The following is an 18,569-nucleotide window of genomic DNA, read 5'->3' on the forward strand; positions in this document are numbered from 1 at the left end:
AGTAAAAGAAAAATGTCCAGAGCAAGCTTTGGTTCTTGCCCTGGGTCAGGTGTCACCCGTGGAGCCTCAGGGTCTGCAGGCTGTTCAAATCTGCCCCTGTCTTTTGGAGTGAAGTCTTAGTGCATGCCGCCTACCTGGCTTTGGGGGAAACAGGTTTGTTCTCTGCCACTTACATCTTAAAAGGCACAGTCGGAAAGTTCCTTTTCTGCTTTTCCTTTAAACAAGAACTAGACAAAGATTTCCTTCCTGAGCCGACTGTGGCTTGTGACATACTAGCATTTATTCTGCCAAATAGGGCAGTTGGTGGCTCTGTCTGGGGACTTGTGGGAGAGGAGCTCTTTGACCCTTCCTGGGGACCTGCCTCTGCCTTTATCTGTTCAGTGTGCTGGTTTGCCTGTACAGTCCTGATTTATGCCTGTTGTTCCACAGTTATTATTAATAGCACTCTCTTTCACTTTTAGAAGCACCCCAGTTTGGAGGATAAATTATATGTCACTCACTTATTGTCAGACTAAGCCAGGGTTTCTCACACTTGGCACTAGTGATATTTGAGGTTGGATGATTCTCTGTTGGGGGTGGGGGATTTTCCTGATCACTGCAGGATTTTTAGCAGCATCCTGGCCTCTGTTCACTTGATGCCAGCCGCACCTTCCCTCTCCAGTTGTGACAACCAAAAATATTCTCAGACATTGCCATCAGATGTTCCGTGGGGGTCAAGATTATTCCCAGTTAAGAACTACTGGACTAAGCATTGCAGATTAGTTTTACTTTGAGTGTCATCTCTGATCCATCAGTAGTGGCTGCCTGGAGCCCTGTGCTGGCAAGGATTTGAGACTCAATGCGGGAATTCTGAGATGGATTAGTGCTGTCTGCCGTGGCCACGGGTGGGGCATGACAGCATGTAGTGCCTTGGATTAGGCCGTGGAGGTAGGTGACAGAAGGTGCCAGAATGCCAGGAGGTTTTGACATTATCCTGTTACTGGATGCCCTGGCGGTCCAGGTGGAGAGACAAGGCATGTTTGTAGACAGAGATTTGTGGTCCTAGCTACAAAACAAGACGTTTGCTGCCTACACCTGCACCAGCACGACTGAGCCAGCGTCAGGTGTCCTGGGAGTTTTGTCAGGTGTGGCTGTGAGGCCTGGGGTGGTCGGATCTTGCAGAAAGGCAGTGGTGTGTGTCAGTCAGTAAGTAGTTACAGGGCATCCCAGACGTGCCCAGCATGGCCTCACCCTCCTGCCCATGGCTTTCCCATGTTGTTAATTCATTGTCATGGCCGTTCCTGGGTCTTCCTGCCTTGGGGATTGGACTGTTCCTCGGAACTCTGTGATGGCACTGAAGCCTTTGAACTGGCCAAGGCCAGGAGAGTGAGAGAGCATAAACGTTGTGTTGCTGGCCCTTGCCAGGCGGGGGTGGGTGGGGCTGTGTCCCAGGGCAGGCACAATGTCTGCTGCAGAGTTCAGGCGGAAGCAGCTGTGGTCTGCAAAAGGTCTGCCTCGCCTAGGAAATGGTGCTTCTGGATCCTGGGCCAGACCCTCTGGGGTCTCCCCTGTGGGGAAAGATATGTATGTCTCTATAGGAGAACTCGCTGGTTGAGGAATTTGACATGAGCCCAGTTATCTCCCCAGTGGGTAGAAAAAGCCCCTTCTGTATGAATTAGGTAGAATGCCAGGTTTGGTTCACTTTCGGTGACTTTATGGTATTAATATTTTAATGAGTTCCCAGCATTTTGGGGGAAGCAGATCTGCTTTCATTCTAGGCCTAAACTTGTCTGAGAGCAATTTAACCCTTTGCTCTGTGCCAGTCTCCCTCCCACCCAATCTCTGGTTCCCAGTGGAAGCTGCACCAGAAGTGGTCGGTCACCCAGCAGCTGCTCAGTGCCAGTGAGTGTGCACATGCCCCTCGGTGTCTGACCTTTTTCTGTAAACTATGAGGGGTAGAATTTTTGTGTATCTTCACGTCTGAGCATGGCTCTTCGAATTCATACGTAAAGAGGGAGGCACAGATGTGTTAACTGGCTTGTCAAAAGCCCACAGAGAGCCAACGCCAGAAAGCAGTCTCCTGATTTCCTGTCCTGGTGCCTGTTACGCCGGGACAGGCCCGCGGGGCATTGGTGCCCCTCATTTTCTCTGGCGGGTGTTGAAGGAATTCTTATCTCCGGCTCAGTGGTTGGGGAGCACTCGGGGAGGAGGGGCCTTCTCTTTCCTTCTCTCCACATTCTCCCTGCCCCGCTAGTTGTGTCTCCTGTGGAACTGTCTGCTTTCCAAGGTCTTTCTGAGGAAAAGTGCCATGTTCGGCAGAGGCTCAGGAAAATGCTTCAAGGGGGCAGAAAAGCTCCATTTGAATCGACTCACCGGGACAGGCAGCTGAGGAAGGAGCGCCGTGGAAGCCACAGATGGGATGACTCTGCTGAAGTAGGAATGCACCCAGCCGGGAGGCCGCCAGCCCTGCCAGCCCTGCCAGCCCTGCCAGCCGTCAGCACACAAAGGCCTTGCTGTCTGCTGGGGAGGTCGGGAGCAGGCCTTGTGCACCCAAATGTGCCCGTGGAGGCAGCGCAGGCTCTCCAAGATGGGGCGTTCTGTGTCTGCACCCGCTGGTCTTCCTGTGCTGGCTGAGCACCTACTGTGTGTGTGCCGGGCACTCTGCAGAGAGTGTACACACAGCAGACTGGGGCCTGCCTGGAGGAGGTGACTGACTCGTGCCCAGAGACAGGCAAATCAGCTTCAAGATGAGAGCGAGAGACCAGCACAGAGGAGGGGCGCCCCACTGAGCCTCGAGAGCTGCTGGGGTGGGTATGGGCCTTTGATAGATGACACAGCACTTCTATAGGGCACCAAAAAGGGGCTGCTGGGCCTGTCTCAGCCTTAGATTTGGGAAAAGTGCCATGTATTGCCTTTGAGCAAGAGGAAGTGTGTTGTGGCGGAGCGACTGTGGGCTTTGGACTAGACAGAGCAGGAATCTGCCTCTTTCACTTCCTAACTGCAACCTGGCTGGAACAAGTCAACTCATTCTGATTGAGCCTTCGTTCTCTTGTCCTCCTCTTGGGCTTCTTACCACTCCCTGGCAGGGCCATGGTAAGAAGTAAGACGCCGTGTGTGTGATGCCTGCAATAAGTACCTTTTAGAGCTGGCAGTAGGAGTCTAAACACTTCTTGACTGAACTGCCCCGCCTTCCACGGAGCCTTCAAATCGCTCATTCCTTCCATCCACACTCCTGCTTGCTTAATGAAGGTGATGGCCAAATGCGTCTTGCAGGCAGCCATTTGAATCTCCCCTAAAAGACTCCCCCGAGAGTCCAGGCGCAGGAAGTGAGTTGTCACAGCCGCTTCCCCTGCAGCGACCGTGCCACACACTGGAACGCGATAGCAGACGCGGTCTCTGGCTTGTCTGGTCTGGTCCACGCAGAGCTGAGCTGAGGCCTGGGGCTGATGTAGCCTCAGCGGAGCTTTAGGAGATGTGCTTGATCCAGAGTTGGTTCTTCTGCAGCCCTGAAATGCTTTTCTGTTCCCTGGGCTGCTGGTGGACCAGAGAGGTGCTGTGGGAAGCAGGCCCTGGGCCGCCACCCAACACCATGGCTGCAGCCGGGAGGCGCTGTCCTCGAGCTGATGTGAGCTGGCTGCTTCGTGCTCCTCCCCCAGGAAGGAAAGCCGGGCCCCAGCATGAGGCTGCTGAACTACCCATGGTCCTGCCTGTCAGTCTCATTTCTAGAACGTCTTCTCTCTAGAAGAGGAATCTGTGGTTAACGGGCCCTTTTCAAGGATTCAGCGTTAGGCTTACTTTTTTTTTTTTTTTGTAAATCCAACCAAACAGGCCCACCATGCTTTGCTCTGGGCCCACTGAGCAGGAGATAAGAAGCAAGTGCCCTCTTAGAACCTGAAACTTTGGGTGGCGGTGTTTGGAAGCTTTGCCCAGTGTTTTTGTTTCTGCTCCCCATCCCCTGAAACAAACCAACAACAAAAACTCACATCAAATCCCTCATCACTAAGCCACTTTGTGCTTTTGGCCTCCTGTGATGAGTTCTCTTGCTGCCTGGTGAGTGTCACCTACTAGCCCGTTTTTCCTGTTCTCTCCAGCTCCGGCTCTGAGACTTCGGTTGAACTGTGTCCCAATTTGTCAGGGCTGAACAACAGTGTGTTCAGAGAAAGGCATTGCTTTCCTTTACCTACCTGATTTCTGGAATGACGGTATCAGTTGAGAACCAAAGTAATTCCCTACATACTAAAGAAAGATAAGTGAGCTGAAAGTCTGCAGGTATAAAAGTTGAGATTCTGCAAATGGCTTCTGTCAAATTTGTTTTGTCTTGACCAAGGCTGTCAGCCCCGTGTGGACCTTGACGATAAATTCTCGAGGACCCAAGCTGTTCTTTTGGCAAACAGACAGAGCTGATGGGGGCTCAGGATGTCATTCCCACCTGGTATCAGGATTCTTCCTGAAGATCTTGTCTCTTCCACATGAGCTGGTCCACAGATACAACAGGGCACAGGTCTAAGCTGAAAGGAGAGGAAGTGTGAGCCGTGCTGCAGGAGCAAATCCTGGCCTAACAGTCACCGACACGCCTTTTCTTCCACTGACCGCTCCTCCAAGGCGTCATGTTCACGTGCTGTTACTGTTCACCTCCTACCATTGATGTCCCTGGTGCTTTCAGGCACGTTTGACTCATCCAAGGGAGTTTCACAAAGCCGGTTGCTGTCTTTGCAGGCCCGTTTGTGCCCCAACAGGGAGCCGAGTTTGTCATGGGCAGTGCCTGGCTGTGTCTGCCATGCTCCCTGTGTGTGTCCTGGCTCCTTCCCTCTTATTCCCTGTTGCTCCAGCCCTCTGCAGAACTCAACAGGGGCCCCTCCTGCCTTGTCTTTCCTTTTCCCAAGGGGAATGTCAGGTAGGAGCAAGGCAGAACTGGACTGGGAGTGTCCTGGTGGCATGTGCTGTGGGTGGTCAGCACTCATATGTGGCTTTTGAATTTCCCTCCAGTCTGACAAACCTGTTGGAGCTGCCTTGGCAACAACCCCAGAAGGAGAAGGTTCCCCCTCCTGGCCCCGCCCACGGGAAGGGCAGAGAAACGCCCAGCAGTGCTGTTTCTGGCAGATTTGCCTGTGTGCTGGGAACTTACCTGTGTTTTCCTAATGCATTTTGGCCAAGAGAAGGCTTGTTTGGGGCCTCGCTTGGTCTCTGACATAATGAAAGTTAAGAGCAATCCCTCAAGGTTTTTTTTTTTTTAATTATCCAGGGTGCCTGGAACGGGAGGGCTACCCATTCTCTGCCTCCTGTGACTGGGGACTTGGGTCTCTGCAGGTTCAAACCAAGGTTCCACCTGGGGGAACACAGGGGCTGTGGGCAGAGGCACTGGGCCAGGTCGTACTGGCTTCTGGCGTGGATGCTGCTGAGCAGGCATGTACCTTGGTCTGGGCCTACCGTGGGGGCCTGGAGGGCACACGTGCCCATGACCACACTGTGTGGCTGGCAGCCACGGCAGGGGCTTCCTCCTTTGCTGGCGGATTGCTAGGCAGGCAGGCTGCCGGGAAGCTCCACCCGACTCGGCACAGATCTGCAGCCTCTGCTAATATGAAGCATCATTTTGCACGTGCTTTTCTTTACCTCTCTGTTTGCCTCCCAAAGACTTGTAACCCAAGCTTGTGAATTGAGCTGGCTGTGGAGAAGCAGAGCTTCCCGTCATGAGAGTGTCGCGGCCCTTTCTTTGCAGCACTGAGGCAGGCCTGCGGGAGGTGCTGAGTGCTGGGCCCATAGGGTCATTCGATGGAGGGGAGTCCGGGGGTGGGTGAGGCCTCCAGAGGCCTGAGTTCTCAGCCCCATTCGTGCAACTCTGATCAAGTCATTGGGTTTCTGAGGAAAGAAGAATGATGCCCTGATCTTGGGGTCAAGTTGAATTAGGTCCTCTACAAGGCCTTCCCAAGCCCCTAAGTTCCAAGCTTCAGCCCCACAGGTGCTTTGTGCTTTGACCAACTGAGACCCAGATGCTGTCCACATGAGGGTCTTGGGGAGAAGTGACTCTGGGTCTAGGACTCTGCCCAGGACAGCCTGAGACGCCCATCCTGGCGACACAGGGCAGGGCTCACAGTGCCAACACATATAGCGAGCCACCCCCAGGGGCCACTCTGGAGTTTCCCTGAAAGCAGAAGGTTCCCTGGTGGTGGAAGGTTTTGGTCCCATTTGTCTCAGATTATCCCATCAGTCTCACCCAACGTGGGCATATTGTCCAACCTGAAACTGCCCTTTTTCCTGTCTTTCTTTCTTGGCCCATACCCATTTCTCAAGAAGCCCAGCGGAGCCGAAGATGGGGTGTCTCCCAGGTGGAACCCAAAAGAGCTGCTCCATGCTGGAACCTTGGGAGGTGTGATCTTGGGAGCGGGGTGATGAGTCAGTCTCAGCAGTGGCTGCTGGTGAAGCAGGCCCCTTCCTCTGTACTTCCTGTCAGGCTGATGTCACCGCTCTGCGAGCCTCGTGGCCTTTTATGGACAAGAGTGAGCTGCAGCTCCTCTCACAGAGGAAGTGAGCCTTAAGCCCCCCGCAGAAGTCTGCACCTGGGATGAAATACCTGCGGTCAGGTTCCCGCTTCCTCCCTCCTGGGCCCAGCGTGCTAAGCTGGCTGGAAACACTTGTCCACAGGTAGATGGCCACATCAGCTCAGGTGCCTTCACTGCATGGGCTTGGCCTCAGGACATTTCAGGTGTAAAATGAAATCCAGGGAGAAAATGGCCTGGTTCCTGAATTTATAACAGACTTACTTGTGGCGGTGCCAAGGAATTGCTCAGTTGGGAGCTCCGAGACAGCAGGCGGGTGAGGACAGCATGCCTGGGCGCCTGCCTCACACCGTGTATGACAGGAACACCATTTCCTTCCATCGTCAGAGCAGTCCCTTCATTCCCAGAGAGGTCGAGGGGCCAGGCACTGCATGGGGAAGAGCAGAACCCAGGGCCGTAGCACTCTTGGCTGTGGCTTCCTCCTTTGCAGAGCTGCTCCAGACACATGGACCAGTGGTTGTCAAACTGTGCTCTGAGGAACACAGTCTCCACCACCCACTGTCCCTTGCTCAGGGATTTGGGAAGATTTTGTCTGAGGAAGGACTGCCACTGCTTTTTGAAAAGAATGAAAACTACTACAGAGTGACTCATGACCCAGTCTGTACCCCACCCTCACCAAGAGAGGGGCTGGGGCAGGGGGTTCAGGCGCCTACCACGGCTAGACTTTCATCTGGCAGAGGGCTCGTGTCCCAGAAGAGGCTTGTCCCTGGCGGCCTCCTCCCGTGTAGAGGAAGGAAGGGCGTTTTCAAATAAGCCTTCAGTCATTACAGGCCAAATAAGGACTTGAGCCAAAACAAGCGGGTTGGGCCGGACTCTGAATGTGCTCATCCTGTGAGATGACAGTGCGGGGAAGGGTTGATGGGGTGGGCGCCACTGGCGGTCTCCACCAGAATGCACAGGGTGGGGAGGTGGGCTGCAGAGTAAACTGAGTCAGATCAAGAGCCCACTGGTTGCTAAAAATTCTAACCACCCCACTGCCCAGAGGAGAGGCCTCTGAGATCAGGAAGAAATCCAGAAGAACCGCTGTGTGGAAAGATTGCAAAACAATGACGATAATACCTGCTTTGTACATTACAATACAATACCTTGTAAGGTTATTGAAGGCCACACAAGATAACAGACCAAAACCCTTCCTGAGCATTGGAAAGACCTTTCCGGTTGCATGGGGCCATGGTATGATTTGTGGTGCATAGGGCAGGTGGATTTGGGATACTAAGCAGTGTGGCAAGAGGTGAAGCAATGGGGAGGCTTCCCAGTCGTTTGCCTTTCAGAAAGCATTTGTCCAAATGAATGTTCCTGGCAGAACAAATCCAGATTTCTTTAAGGGATGGTGAGGCTGTGTTGACAGTGGTAAACTGGCTTCAGGAATTGGAGGGGGAAGGCTGGAGAAGTGGGAGAGCTGGGGATGCTGGGGTGGATGGAGAGGAGACACTGAGTTTGGCACTGGGGTTTCGGGATTTGAAGTGCGTGTGCCTGTGCATACGTCCGTGTGTGTGCATGGCTAGGTACATACATGTATGTTCACATTCACCTGTGAATACATGTGCCTTGGGTGCCTGTGTTTGCACTTGTGCTTGTGGATATGCGTCTGTGAATGCGTGTGCAGCTGTGTGCCTTGTGTGCGCCCATGTGTGGATCTATGTATATGGCTTTGCACACGTGTGCACGCATGTATTTCTGTGCACACGTCCCTCTGTACACCTGCCTCCATATGTGACTGTGTAGGCACAGATGCTTGTGTGTCTGTGTGTGCGTCCGTGTCCTTGTGCGTGCATGTGCCTGTGTGTGCATGCCCTCGAGTGTGCTCGGGGGCTCTGCTTCCTGTTGTTCAGCAGCGGAGCCTCTGACTCCTCCTCACACAATTAGAGGAATTCCAGCCATCCTAGGGACAGCCCTGGGAAAACGGTTCCTCTGGAAGGGTTGGGGAATGTTTCCTTTTATGGTAGCATTGGGCCGTTGCTGCTCACGACTTGCCAGCACTCGCAGGTACATTCTTGCCTGCTAGCAGAGCCGGTGACTAAACATGCCCACAGCTGGGGCAGACCACAGGGAGACGCAGTGGGGGAGGGCAAGGGGCTGGGACGACAGAAATGTTTGTTCCAAACCCTTATCGGTTGCCACACCGTTGTTAGGGGCCAGCGATGAAATTGCTCTGTCTTCCCCAGGCTGTCGTTCCTGCCGCCTCCCTCCCTTCTGTCTTCCCGTCTGTCTGGTCAAGGATGCAGGTCTCTAATCTCTGTCCTTGCTGTGCAGGCTTGAAGGACTCTGTGTTTTTTGAGACAGGCGAGGGGGAGTAAGGCCCCCCTCGAGCTTGTCTCCTGAGCAGTTTCCACATCAGAGAGCAGAGTGTGGGGTGTGTTTGTGAATGGGAGTGACCCAGCCCCTCTGCGCCCCCACCCCGTTGATGCTTAGGGGGCTGGGAGGAAGCTGCCGCCGAGGGGTAGCTGCCTTTGGTGTTGGGTGTGAGGTTTGTGTTTTCTTCTTTCTGTCTGGGCTTCCTTTGCCCTCCTGAATGACCAGCGGGCAGAAGAAGAGATTGGAGGCAGGGCCCAGCCCCACCAGCGGCTGAGGTCAGGCACGCTAGAAAGCTCACCTCAGAAGAGGCAGGCAGCCTAGCGGGTCGGTGTCGGCTGGTGTTGAACGGTTAAATGTGTCTCCCGAGGCCATGCGCGTGGAAAGCCATGAGTCATTCTCCCAGTGCCTGGTCATGCAGGGCCCTGACCAGGCGGTGCGAGCCACTCAGTGTGTCCTTCACACGTCGCTGAATCCGTGTTTCCACTCAGTGCCGACACTGTACCAACAGCCACGGATGCTCCCGCTGCCCCGACAACACCACTGCCACCCATCGTGGCGACGTCGCCGTGGGGAAGTCAGTATAGACAGCAACCATTTGTGGAGCTTACTCTCTTTACAGGGACTGCGGCAGGTCCTTTTTATGTGTTATTTCTATCTTTCCAACTAATCCTGCAAGGGAGTTAGTAGCAGATCTACTTTGTGGATGTAGAAGCTGAGACTCAGAATTAAATACCTTACTGCAGCTCAAATATTTGTAAGTAGCCTGATGCTGGATTCAGGCCAATTTGACTTCAGGGATGGTGAGGCCGTTAGATGGGGTGGGATAAAACGGAAAGAAATGAGTTTGTATCTTCAGCTGTTGCTTAAGATTGAATACGCAGTACTGAACAGCCAGGATGCCTTCGTGTTTCTGGCAAACTTAGCTTTCAGAGTGTGGGCATTACTGCCCCTCCTGTGCCGGGGGAGGGTGGGTATTTATAACCTTCCTGCTGAGCAGTTCATGGAGCTGTTGATAGTTGCTGAAAGTTCCTGACACCCGGCTAGAGAACAGGTTGTCACAGAAACCCATCAGAAGCTGTCATTCTTTACAAGCTACCTCTAAAGTGACATCATTGCACGCCTTCCACTTGCCAGACGCCATGCTGGTACGTTCACATGTCTTGTGGACACAAGTACTGTTATCCCACGCTGCGGAGGAGGGAGCTGGGGCTCAGAGAAGCCTGCGCACCTGTCCCGGGTCTCAGGCTGTGAGGCAGCATCTTATCCCAGGGCTGTCCCGTTGCAAAGCCAGGCCTCATCACCCCTCCTCCTCCAGCTCCTTCCTTCAGTGGGGGTAGTATATAGAGCACCTGCAGTGGGCTTATTTCCAACCATCTCAGCCCCCAGTTGTAAACACACAGGGCAGGTCCCACTCAGCTCCCAGGAAAGTCGACTCCTGGAGAGCTTTCCACACACTCGTTCCTCTAAGGTGGGAGACGCAGAACTATTTCTGGTTTTCTGGTGGGGGCTGGACAGTGTGGGTGGGCAGTCTGAGCTCCTGGGTGGCAGGAGCAGCTGCCCAATGGCACTCTCCCCCGCAAATGCTCCTCCCAGCCAGGTGTGAGGGTGGGCTGCGAGATCCCCGCAAAGACAGCATCTGCGGTACTGTACTCTGTCTCGGAAACGGGCAGCTCTTCGGGAGCAAGCGGGGGAGGCTTTTGTATCTGGTGGGAGTTAATCTGATGTCTCCTTTGTTTCAGACCGAGAAGATCAATCCATCCTGTGCACGTAAGTATTTCTCCGTCTGGGTAGTGGTTCGTTTCACCCCAATCTGTTCTCATTCTTGAGGACTCCTACCGAAACCACAGCTGGGGGTGGTGGAGTCCCCGATTCCCAAGTCAAGGCCCCCTCCTCCGCTTCTCCATGGGACAGGACTTCAGTTTGATCCCACCGCATGGATGAGTTCAGTCTGAATCATCCTTCCTCCAGGAGCCAGTGGGAAGGAGGGTGGCGCTTACGGCAGAAAGGAAAAGCAAGATTTCCCCCCAATCCGGCTGGGAACCAGCTCCTCCGTAACTTCTGGGCGGAAGGCATTCCTTCTTGCTCTGGATGGTGGCTTTTCTTTACCTGGATTGAAGTAGACACTGGGGCCTCTCACCCTCTGAACTTAACAAGGAGATCCATAAACCCCATTGCCGAGAGAGTTAATGGCACAGAACGTTCCTTCAAGTGACGTTTCAAAGGAACATGTACAAGTGCCTTTGACCCCTAAGTCCACAGCTGCCTAAAACTGATTTTTAAAACACTTGGATGTGAAGGCTGCCAAGTGACCAGGGCAGGCAGTGGATTTCAGTTTACTTCTATCCGGCCCCTGGAGAGCCATGGGAAGTGGACTGCATGAGGATTCCAGAATGTTTATGTGGCAATTCCTTTTTCTGCCACACGTTGGGTCCTTCATGGGCACCTGACAGAATGCGAGGCAGTGGAGTGTGCAGTGGGAAGGGACAGAGGTCAAGGACTTGGCCATGCCTAAGCCCGAGACTTCCTTGCCTCTCTTGGTAGGGGTGAATCTGGAGCTGGCAAGACAGAGAACACCAAGAAGGTCATCCAGTATCTGGCGTACGTGGCGTCCTCGCACAAGAGCAAGAAGGACCAGGTGAGCGCTGTGGTCCTCGTCCCCGCGGCCGCTTGCTGGGCCTTGGTGGGATGATGGAGGAAGAGCACTTAGTGGTCGTGGCTCAGCTTTACATGAGGATGCTTTGGGGAATGAAGCAGAGGCTGGGCCCATTTCCATTGAGGCGACGGCGTGGCCTGTCCTGGGAGTGGTCCAGCAATAGCAAGCCCATTCTGTCCTTGGCCTCCTAGCCTTCTGAGTTGCTGTGGAAACTGGTGAGGTCCTGGAGTTTGCGTAGCAGCCCTCTTGGTGTTTGCAGCTCATTGCTGTGTGTTTGAGGCTGGAAGGCAGATTCCAAGACTTGGTCCTCAAGTTGATGGAGGCTGTGTTTGAATCCATTTCTTTTCCCTGATGTTGAAATGCCTCTGGGTGGGCCGGGCGCGGTGGCTCACACCTGTAATCCCAGCACTTTGGGAGGCCGAGGCGGGCGGATCACAAGGTCAGGAGATCGAGACCATCCTGGCCAACATGGTGAAACCCCGTCTCTACTAAAAATACAAAAAATTAGCCGGGCGTGGTGGCAGGCGCCTGTAGTCCCAGCTACTCGGGAGGCTGAGGCAGGAGAATGGCGTGAACCCGGGAGGCGGAGCTTGCAGTGAGCCCAGATCATGCCATTACACTCCAGCCTGGGTGACAGAGTGAGACCCCGTCTCAAAAAAAAAAAAAAAAAGAAATGCCTCTGGGCAGACAGCCACCCAACCCCACCACCCCAGCGAAGAGAGAAAGGGCAATTGGAAAGTCGTCTCACCTCCATTTTTTTCCTCTCCCTTTTGATGGATTATGGTTGAACCAGCAGCGTCCTCGCTAGGTGAGCTGCACGTTTACTGCACGTTCTGCACTGGGAATGCGTGTTCTGCCCATCGTGTGCCCTTGAATTCTGTATTTTGTTCTAAGCAGCTTTTCACCCCACACTTGTCACTTTCTGCAGCTAGAACTCTTCTTTTAGGCTCAGCTCACTGACTGTCTTGGGAGGAGGGGCTGGGTGTGGCACACAGTGACCTCCTGTGCACTCTGAAGTGACAGTTCCTGCAGAATGGAGATGGGCCTCACACCTAGTTGTTCTCAGAAACTCCAGTCATGCCCAGATTTCCCCACAGCGCACTATAGCTGTCATGTCCCATGCAGAACTTGACCCCGGCACGGTGGACGGGGACTCCGCTCTCACGGAGCCCTCCATGCTCTGTGGTCCAGACCAGATGCAGATGGCCGGCGGCCCTCGCCTGCCACCGCCGTGCCAGTCAGAAGCAGTGCTGGGGAGTTCTCATGTTGGAGTTTTTCAGAGGTTGGGGTGATCAGACAAGCATGGCTGTGGGATGCTGTCTCTCGAGCACACTCTTAAACTCCCCTGTGAAACCTAAGTGCCAGTGGTGTTCCTTGAAGCCGTCAGGGGGAGCTTGGTCGCTCCCAGCGGTGGCTCCACCTTACTGGCGTGCTGTGTGCGGCGTTTGTAAGTAAGGAGGGGTGTGAGTCTGCATGCAGGTCTGGGGTGTGGCCTGCAGAATGGCCTAATGAGTACAGTCTTCTGGAACCCAACCAAAAGTAACTTTTCATGCGCCAAGCTTCTCAAGACATTTGGAATCTTTTTCCATGGGGTGTCAGGAGTTATATTTAGAAACTAATAAAGTTTCTTTTCTTCTCTCTCCCTCTCCCCCTGTCTCCGTATCTCCCTCTCTCCCTGTCTCCCTCCCCTACCCCCCATTTTGCATTCTTTTTAGGAGGCCTATTTTAAAAACAAAACTGTGAGGTTAGGAGTTCTCTAGCCGTGGTTTTCCATCTCCGAATTTGCAGTAAAATCCTTTTCCCAAGTATTTATTGACTGCCTAGTACATGACTGGTTCTTGGGAGGGTGACATTGGAGTCCCTGTCCTGGAAGACAGGAGACAGGACACAGAGAGCAGTGAAATAGCTCATATGCCTTACATCGGGGGTTCCTGTTGTAGAGGGGAAGGCAGCACTCAGCAAAGACAGCAGGCTGGGGTTGGGGGTGACAGTGGGAGCCACGTTGTCAAAATGCAGACTTTGCTAGGCACCCTGTCCCTGCCCTGAGCCCACTAGAGTGAGGGAATAGGTTGCCCCAGGGTTCCAGTCACAGCTCAGGCTGTTAGTGTGAAAGGCCATTGGCCGGTTTGGTTGATTTCCTTGCCTGAAGCTGTGCTGTGATTTTCCACAGGCAGCCGGGGCATGGAATACCCTTGAACTTGGTTTGGGAGCCAGCAGTCTCTCGCTCGCTTGCAGTGGCCAAGTTGACCCTCCCAACACCAGCAGAGGGGTTGTTCCAGACCTCACCTTGCTGTGGGGAGGCCAGGTTTGGCCTGGGCTGCGGGGTTGGCAAAGCAGAGCTTGGTCCAAGGAGCTTTCCGGGCAGATACCCGGAGCCTAAATGGTGACCTTTGCCTCTCCCTGGTCTGTTATTTGTGTACTTGTTGGGGCTCACTGGCAGAAACACCACCCAGTGAAGCCCTTCAGAAACCAATGGGTAACCCCTAACCTTAGACAGTACCGCGTCACTTCATGTTATGCAGATTTCATTGAAAAATTAAAATCTCTTCTGTGCCTAATTAGATGTCGGTAGAGGAAAAGCCATAGGTTAGTCATCACTGTTGTCAGCAGGGAACACGGCTCTGGAATCTGAAGTGACTGCTCCCGACTTGGCCCCGCGGCCCCACTTTCCACGGCAACAGCGTGTGGTCCCAAACAGAGGCCTCAGTTCGCCTCCAAGCCAGGGCAAGCACAGGCCCTGGAGGGGGCCGCGCTCCCTTCTGTCTGCGGGAACGGGAGCGGTTCAGCCAGCCTGGCAGCCTGGCAGCCTGGCCTGTGCTGTGAGAGGAACGGCGTAGTGGGTGGGGGAGCCATTCTCATCCAAATCTGGCTCCGTGGGCTGCCTCAGCCGACTTCCTAGGCCCGCCCGAGGCCTGTGGGTGGAAACCCAGTGTCCAGTTACCACTGGTGCCCAGCGCACATGTAGAGCCTGCTCTGTGGGCTTGACCCCTGCCCTCTGACCTGGCCCCGCTGACCCTCCTTCAGGGGCGGTCAGAGCAATGCCCTCACTTGTCTAGATGGTTCACAAGTGTAAGGCTTCCTAGCCCTGGGTTGGGAGGTCCTGGCCTAGGAGGACTGCCAGAGGAGGAGGCTCTGCTCTGTCCCTTGTGGTCTCAGGTGGGCTTCCAGTCTGGCTTGGCTAGACTCCAGAGTGTCCCCAGTGCTCTGCAGATGAGTCTCATCTATGGCAGGTGTGCTTGTAAGGCCAGGGTCCGTGGCTGTCCTGGGAGCTCCTATTCCAGTTTTCCTTGTCATCACTCACAGGCGGCTGCTGTTCCCGGAAAACACTGGCTTGACTCCAGTCTTTAATAAATACAAAGCCTGGCCTGGCCCTTGTGTGATGTTCTTTCCCCCAGAGGCACTCAGGCATTAAGGGGAACCAGCTCCCTAGTTTCCTCAGTCAGCATTAGTTATTCCCTGGTTGAATGGGCCTGCTGCACAGGTTCGAAGACAGGGCAGTGGCTGACGGGTTAGGTAGCGGACTGGAGTTCTGCCAGCCCACTCTGCTGATTGACAGCTGGATGACCTTGAGCACGTCATTCCTCTCCCTTGGCCTCAGCTTCCTCTTCTGTGAAATGGGGCCGCTCTGTCCTGCCCCCTGAGTATGGTGAGGGTGTAGGGATAAGAAGGCACAAGGATGCATTTTGTCTACCACAAAGCACCCCTGGAGTCCACAGCAGGATTTAGTGACATTCTCAGTAAACAGCTTGCAGCCCAAGGTGGGCCTCATGGATCCCGTGCTCACTGCCTGCCGTGGTGGGTTTTGGGTGCAGCAGTGGAGGGGCTGATACAGAAAATGAAGCATTTATCAGGACACAGATTAGATGAGCGTGTATATTTTCCAGATCCAATCCCCTCATTTGCTTTTCCTATGAAAAGGAATAAAAATGTGAAGATTAGAGGCAAGGAGGTAGAGGGAAGCTGGTGTATACAGGGTGGAGACACTGTCCCAGGGTGTCTGTGCCGCCAGCTCGCTAGTTTGGGTGCTGCTTTCACATAGGTCCTCCAGGGCCAGATTCCTAGAGCTGAGGGAGCTTCCTGCCTGCCGTTTCCAGGGCCACGGAAGTAAGTTCAAACTGACCAAGGTTTCCAAAGCCTGGCGGGAAGGCCACACTTGGGTGATACCGGGACCTGGCTTTGGCTGGAGTGGCACACTGGCGCCCACCCGGAAACCTCTGTTCCTGGCATGTTGGACATGCTGACACGGCTCTGCCATCGTCCCTCTTCCAGGCAGGGCAGGCTCGGTAGCCCAGGTCGCTGCCCGGCCTTCACTGTGCCCCTGGGTTCCTTGCAGGGTGAGCTGGAGCGGCAGCTGCTGCAGGCCAACCCCATCCTGGAGGCCTTCGGGAACGCCAAGACCGTGAAGAATGACAACTCTTCCCGCTTCGTGAGTAGTGCGGTGGCGCCTGGCTCTGGGGACAGAGGGCCCTGCCCGGAGCTTTGGTTCATGCTGCCTTCTCCTGGGTGCGCTCCCCTCAAAACCGAGGACGGTTCAGACTCAGTGCTATCTGGCCTGTTGTGTGGACTAGGGCGGACCGAATGCCAGCTGGTGTGGACCTGCCCTGCCCCTCTTAAGGAAGAAGGCCACGAGTAGCTTCCTCAGCCTCCCCCATGAGAGGTGGAAAGGCCAGTGAGGGCACTGCCTACTCTGCTCCAGAGTGCTGTGCTGTCACCAGTAGCCAGTTAGTTCCCGGGTCAGGCAGAGAGGAACACTTCCAGATAACTGGTCTCTTTCCCCATCTGCGAGGAACCCGGGTGTGGGATCGGCTTGTCTTAGGCTCGTGGCCTCAGGCAGTGTGGCGCCTGAGTCCTGAGGGCCCGTGCGGTGCAGGCATAGGGAGCCCCTGGCCTGGCACATGGGTCCTGTCTCTGGGTTTTCTCCCTCCAAGCTGTGCCCACCGGAGGGGGGGTGGGGGCCTCTGGTCTCCCCCTTGCTCTCTAGCTCCCCATGTCAGGGGCACCCCGATCTCTTGCTATCTTTTTTTACTTAGGGTAAATTCATTCGCATCAACTTTGATGTCAACGGCTACATTGTTGGAGCCAACATTGAGACTTGTATCCTTGTGGTTCGTGGGTATAAGAGTTCTGGATCCGGAGGGGAGGCGTGACCTCTGTAGAGAAGACGCTGCCTCCTGATTCCAGCACTTTCCCCCTGTGGGCCTGTTATGACACCTTGTCTGTGGAGCTGGGGGGACATTCAGGATCGGCTCAGTGCAAACTCAACACAGAGCTTAGGGCTTGCTTTCTTTACGGGCAGGATAACCACCTGCTTGAATGGGATGGAGCTGTTGAAAGCCGTCTAGTGTGGCTCCCAGAGGTGGGCGTTTGGGGGATGCTACTTTATCTCTCCCATGTGCCAGCGTTTAGCCTTTGCGTGTGGGAATGTTCTCGTTCCCATTACCTGTAAGAATGAGACAAGGCTCCCGAGGGTGTGAGCTCCTCTTGGACACGGCGTGCCCCTTGTAGGTGAGAACCCAGGTAGTTTGCTTTTGCTGTGTTTTGCCGTTTTGTGCCATTCTTCCTCATGAAGTTCAGTTCCTTTGGACCAGAATAAGAGGACAATGGAAGGCTGGCCAGGCACAGTGGCTCACGCCTGTAATCCCAACACTTTGGGAGGCTAAGGCGGGTGGATCACCTGAGGTCGGGTGTTCAAGACTAGCCTGGCCAACATGGCAAAACCCTGTCTCTACTAAAAATACAAAATTAGCCAGGTGTGGTGGCACGCGTCTGTCATCCCAGCAACTTGGGAGGCTGAGGCAGGAGGATCACTTGAATCCAGGAGGCGGAGTGATCCTCCACCGAGATCGTGCTACTGCACTCCAGCCTGGGCAACAGAGTGAGATTCTGTCTCCAAAAAAAAAAAGAGAACAGTGGAGGGCTTGCCTTCCCCCCGCCTTGTGTTGCTTCCTTAATGTTTACAAAGATCTTTTGGAGAAATCTCGTGCTATCCGCCAAGCCAAGGAAGAACGGACCTTCCACATCTTCTATTATCTCCTGTCTGGGGCTGGAGAGCACCTGAAGAGTGAGTAGTCAGTCTGCAGCCTGACACCAGGGCTGCTGGGCTCTGGGCCTGTTGCCAGAATTGGGCCATATACATCATTTGGGAAATGAAAACTTTTGGCCTTGGGTTTAGTGGGGAGAAGTGAGAGCGACTCCTGTTCTCTGCGCCATCCTAAGGACTTGGTCTGTTTCTGACCATGCCAGAGAAAAGCTAAGGTGGGTTGCACATGTAGCTGCAAATCACAGGGCCCTGGCGCTCTTCTGGGCCAGGAGATGTGAGTGTCAGAGTCTCAGACACTGAGGAAAGCTGAACGTCGCTGGCTACTCTGCGGTTTTCAGGGCGCGTCAGGGCTCAGGGTCTGTCCCAGTCCCTCCAACCTTCGAGGTCACAGCGCTGATGGAGCCTCTGCTTTCAGCACCTCGCTGAGGCGCCCTTGCCCTCCACCCCTTACAGCTGATCTCCTGTTGGAACCATACAACAAATACCGCTTCCTGTCCAATGGGCACGTCACCATCCCCGGGCAGCAGGACAAGGACATGTTCCAGGAGACCATGGAGGCCATGAGGATTATGGGCATCCCAGAAGAGGAGCAAATGGGTACAGGGCTGGCCTTCCTGTGGGGGAGGGTGGAGTGGGGGAAGGCTGATACCCATGCTCTCAGGGGCATCAGGGCAGCCGATGGGCCTGGGGAGCCTGCGAGAGGCCAGGGGGAGGGGAAGGCCTGCAGTGTGTGGGAAAATGGTTCCTCAGATTTGAGGTTCAGGGTTATTTGTTCCTGGTGGTACCCCAGGCATTTACACAGAAAGGGTGCAAAGGACACGTCCTTAACTGCCCAGGGCCCGGGTCCACTGCACAGCCCTTGCCATTTGCTGAAAGTAGAATATTCATGTCCTGTCTCGGGGAGTGTGGGAGAAGCTGGGGATGGGTGGGTGCTGTGTGCCGGGGAAGCCCGGCATGAATGGCAGTGTGGACAGGCCATGCTGGCCGGGAGCGGGTGAGCCCTCTAGGGTGGCTGGGCCCACTACACACTGTTAGACCCAGACCTGGC

The 18,569-nt window shown here is 54.5% G+C and overlaps 1 protein-coding gene across 1 annotated transcript in view; it reads left to right on the forward strand.

Moving 5' to 3' along the window:
- The window catches only part of MYH9 (myosin heavy chain 9), a 106,661-nt gene that overhangs the window by 51,522 nt on the left and 36,570 nt on the right, over positions 1-18,569 (forward strand). The window contains exons 4-9 of the mRNA XM_009217225.3: positions 10,568-10,595; positions 11,370-11,463; positions 15,815-15,907; positions 16,512-16,575; positions 17,444-17,542; positions 17,975-18,118. Of these exons, the coding sequence (XP_009215489.2) occupies positions 10,568-10,595; positions 11,370-11,463; positions 15,815-15,907; positions 16,512-16,575; positions 17,444-17,542; positions 17,975-18,118 (522 nt within the window). The remainder of the gene's footprint in view (positions 1-10,567; positions 10,596-11,369; positions 11,464-15,814; positions 15,908-16,511; positions 16,576-17,443; positions 17,543-17,974; positions 18,119-18,569) is intronic.

This window comes from Papio anubis, chromosome 16, assembly GCF_008728515.1.
Source record: "Papio anubis isolate 15944 chromosome 16, Panubis1.0, whole genome shotgun sequence".
NCBI lineage: Eukaryota > Metazoa > Chordata > Mammalia > Primates > Cercopithecidae > Papio > Papio anubis.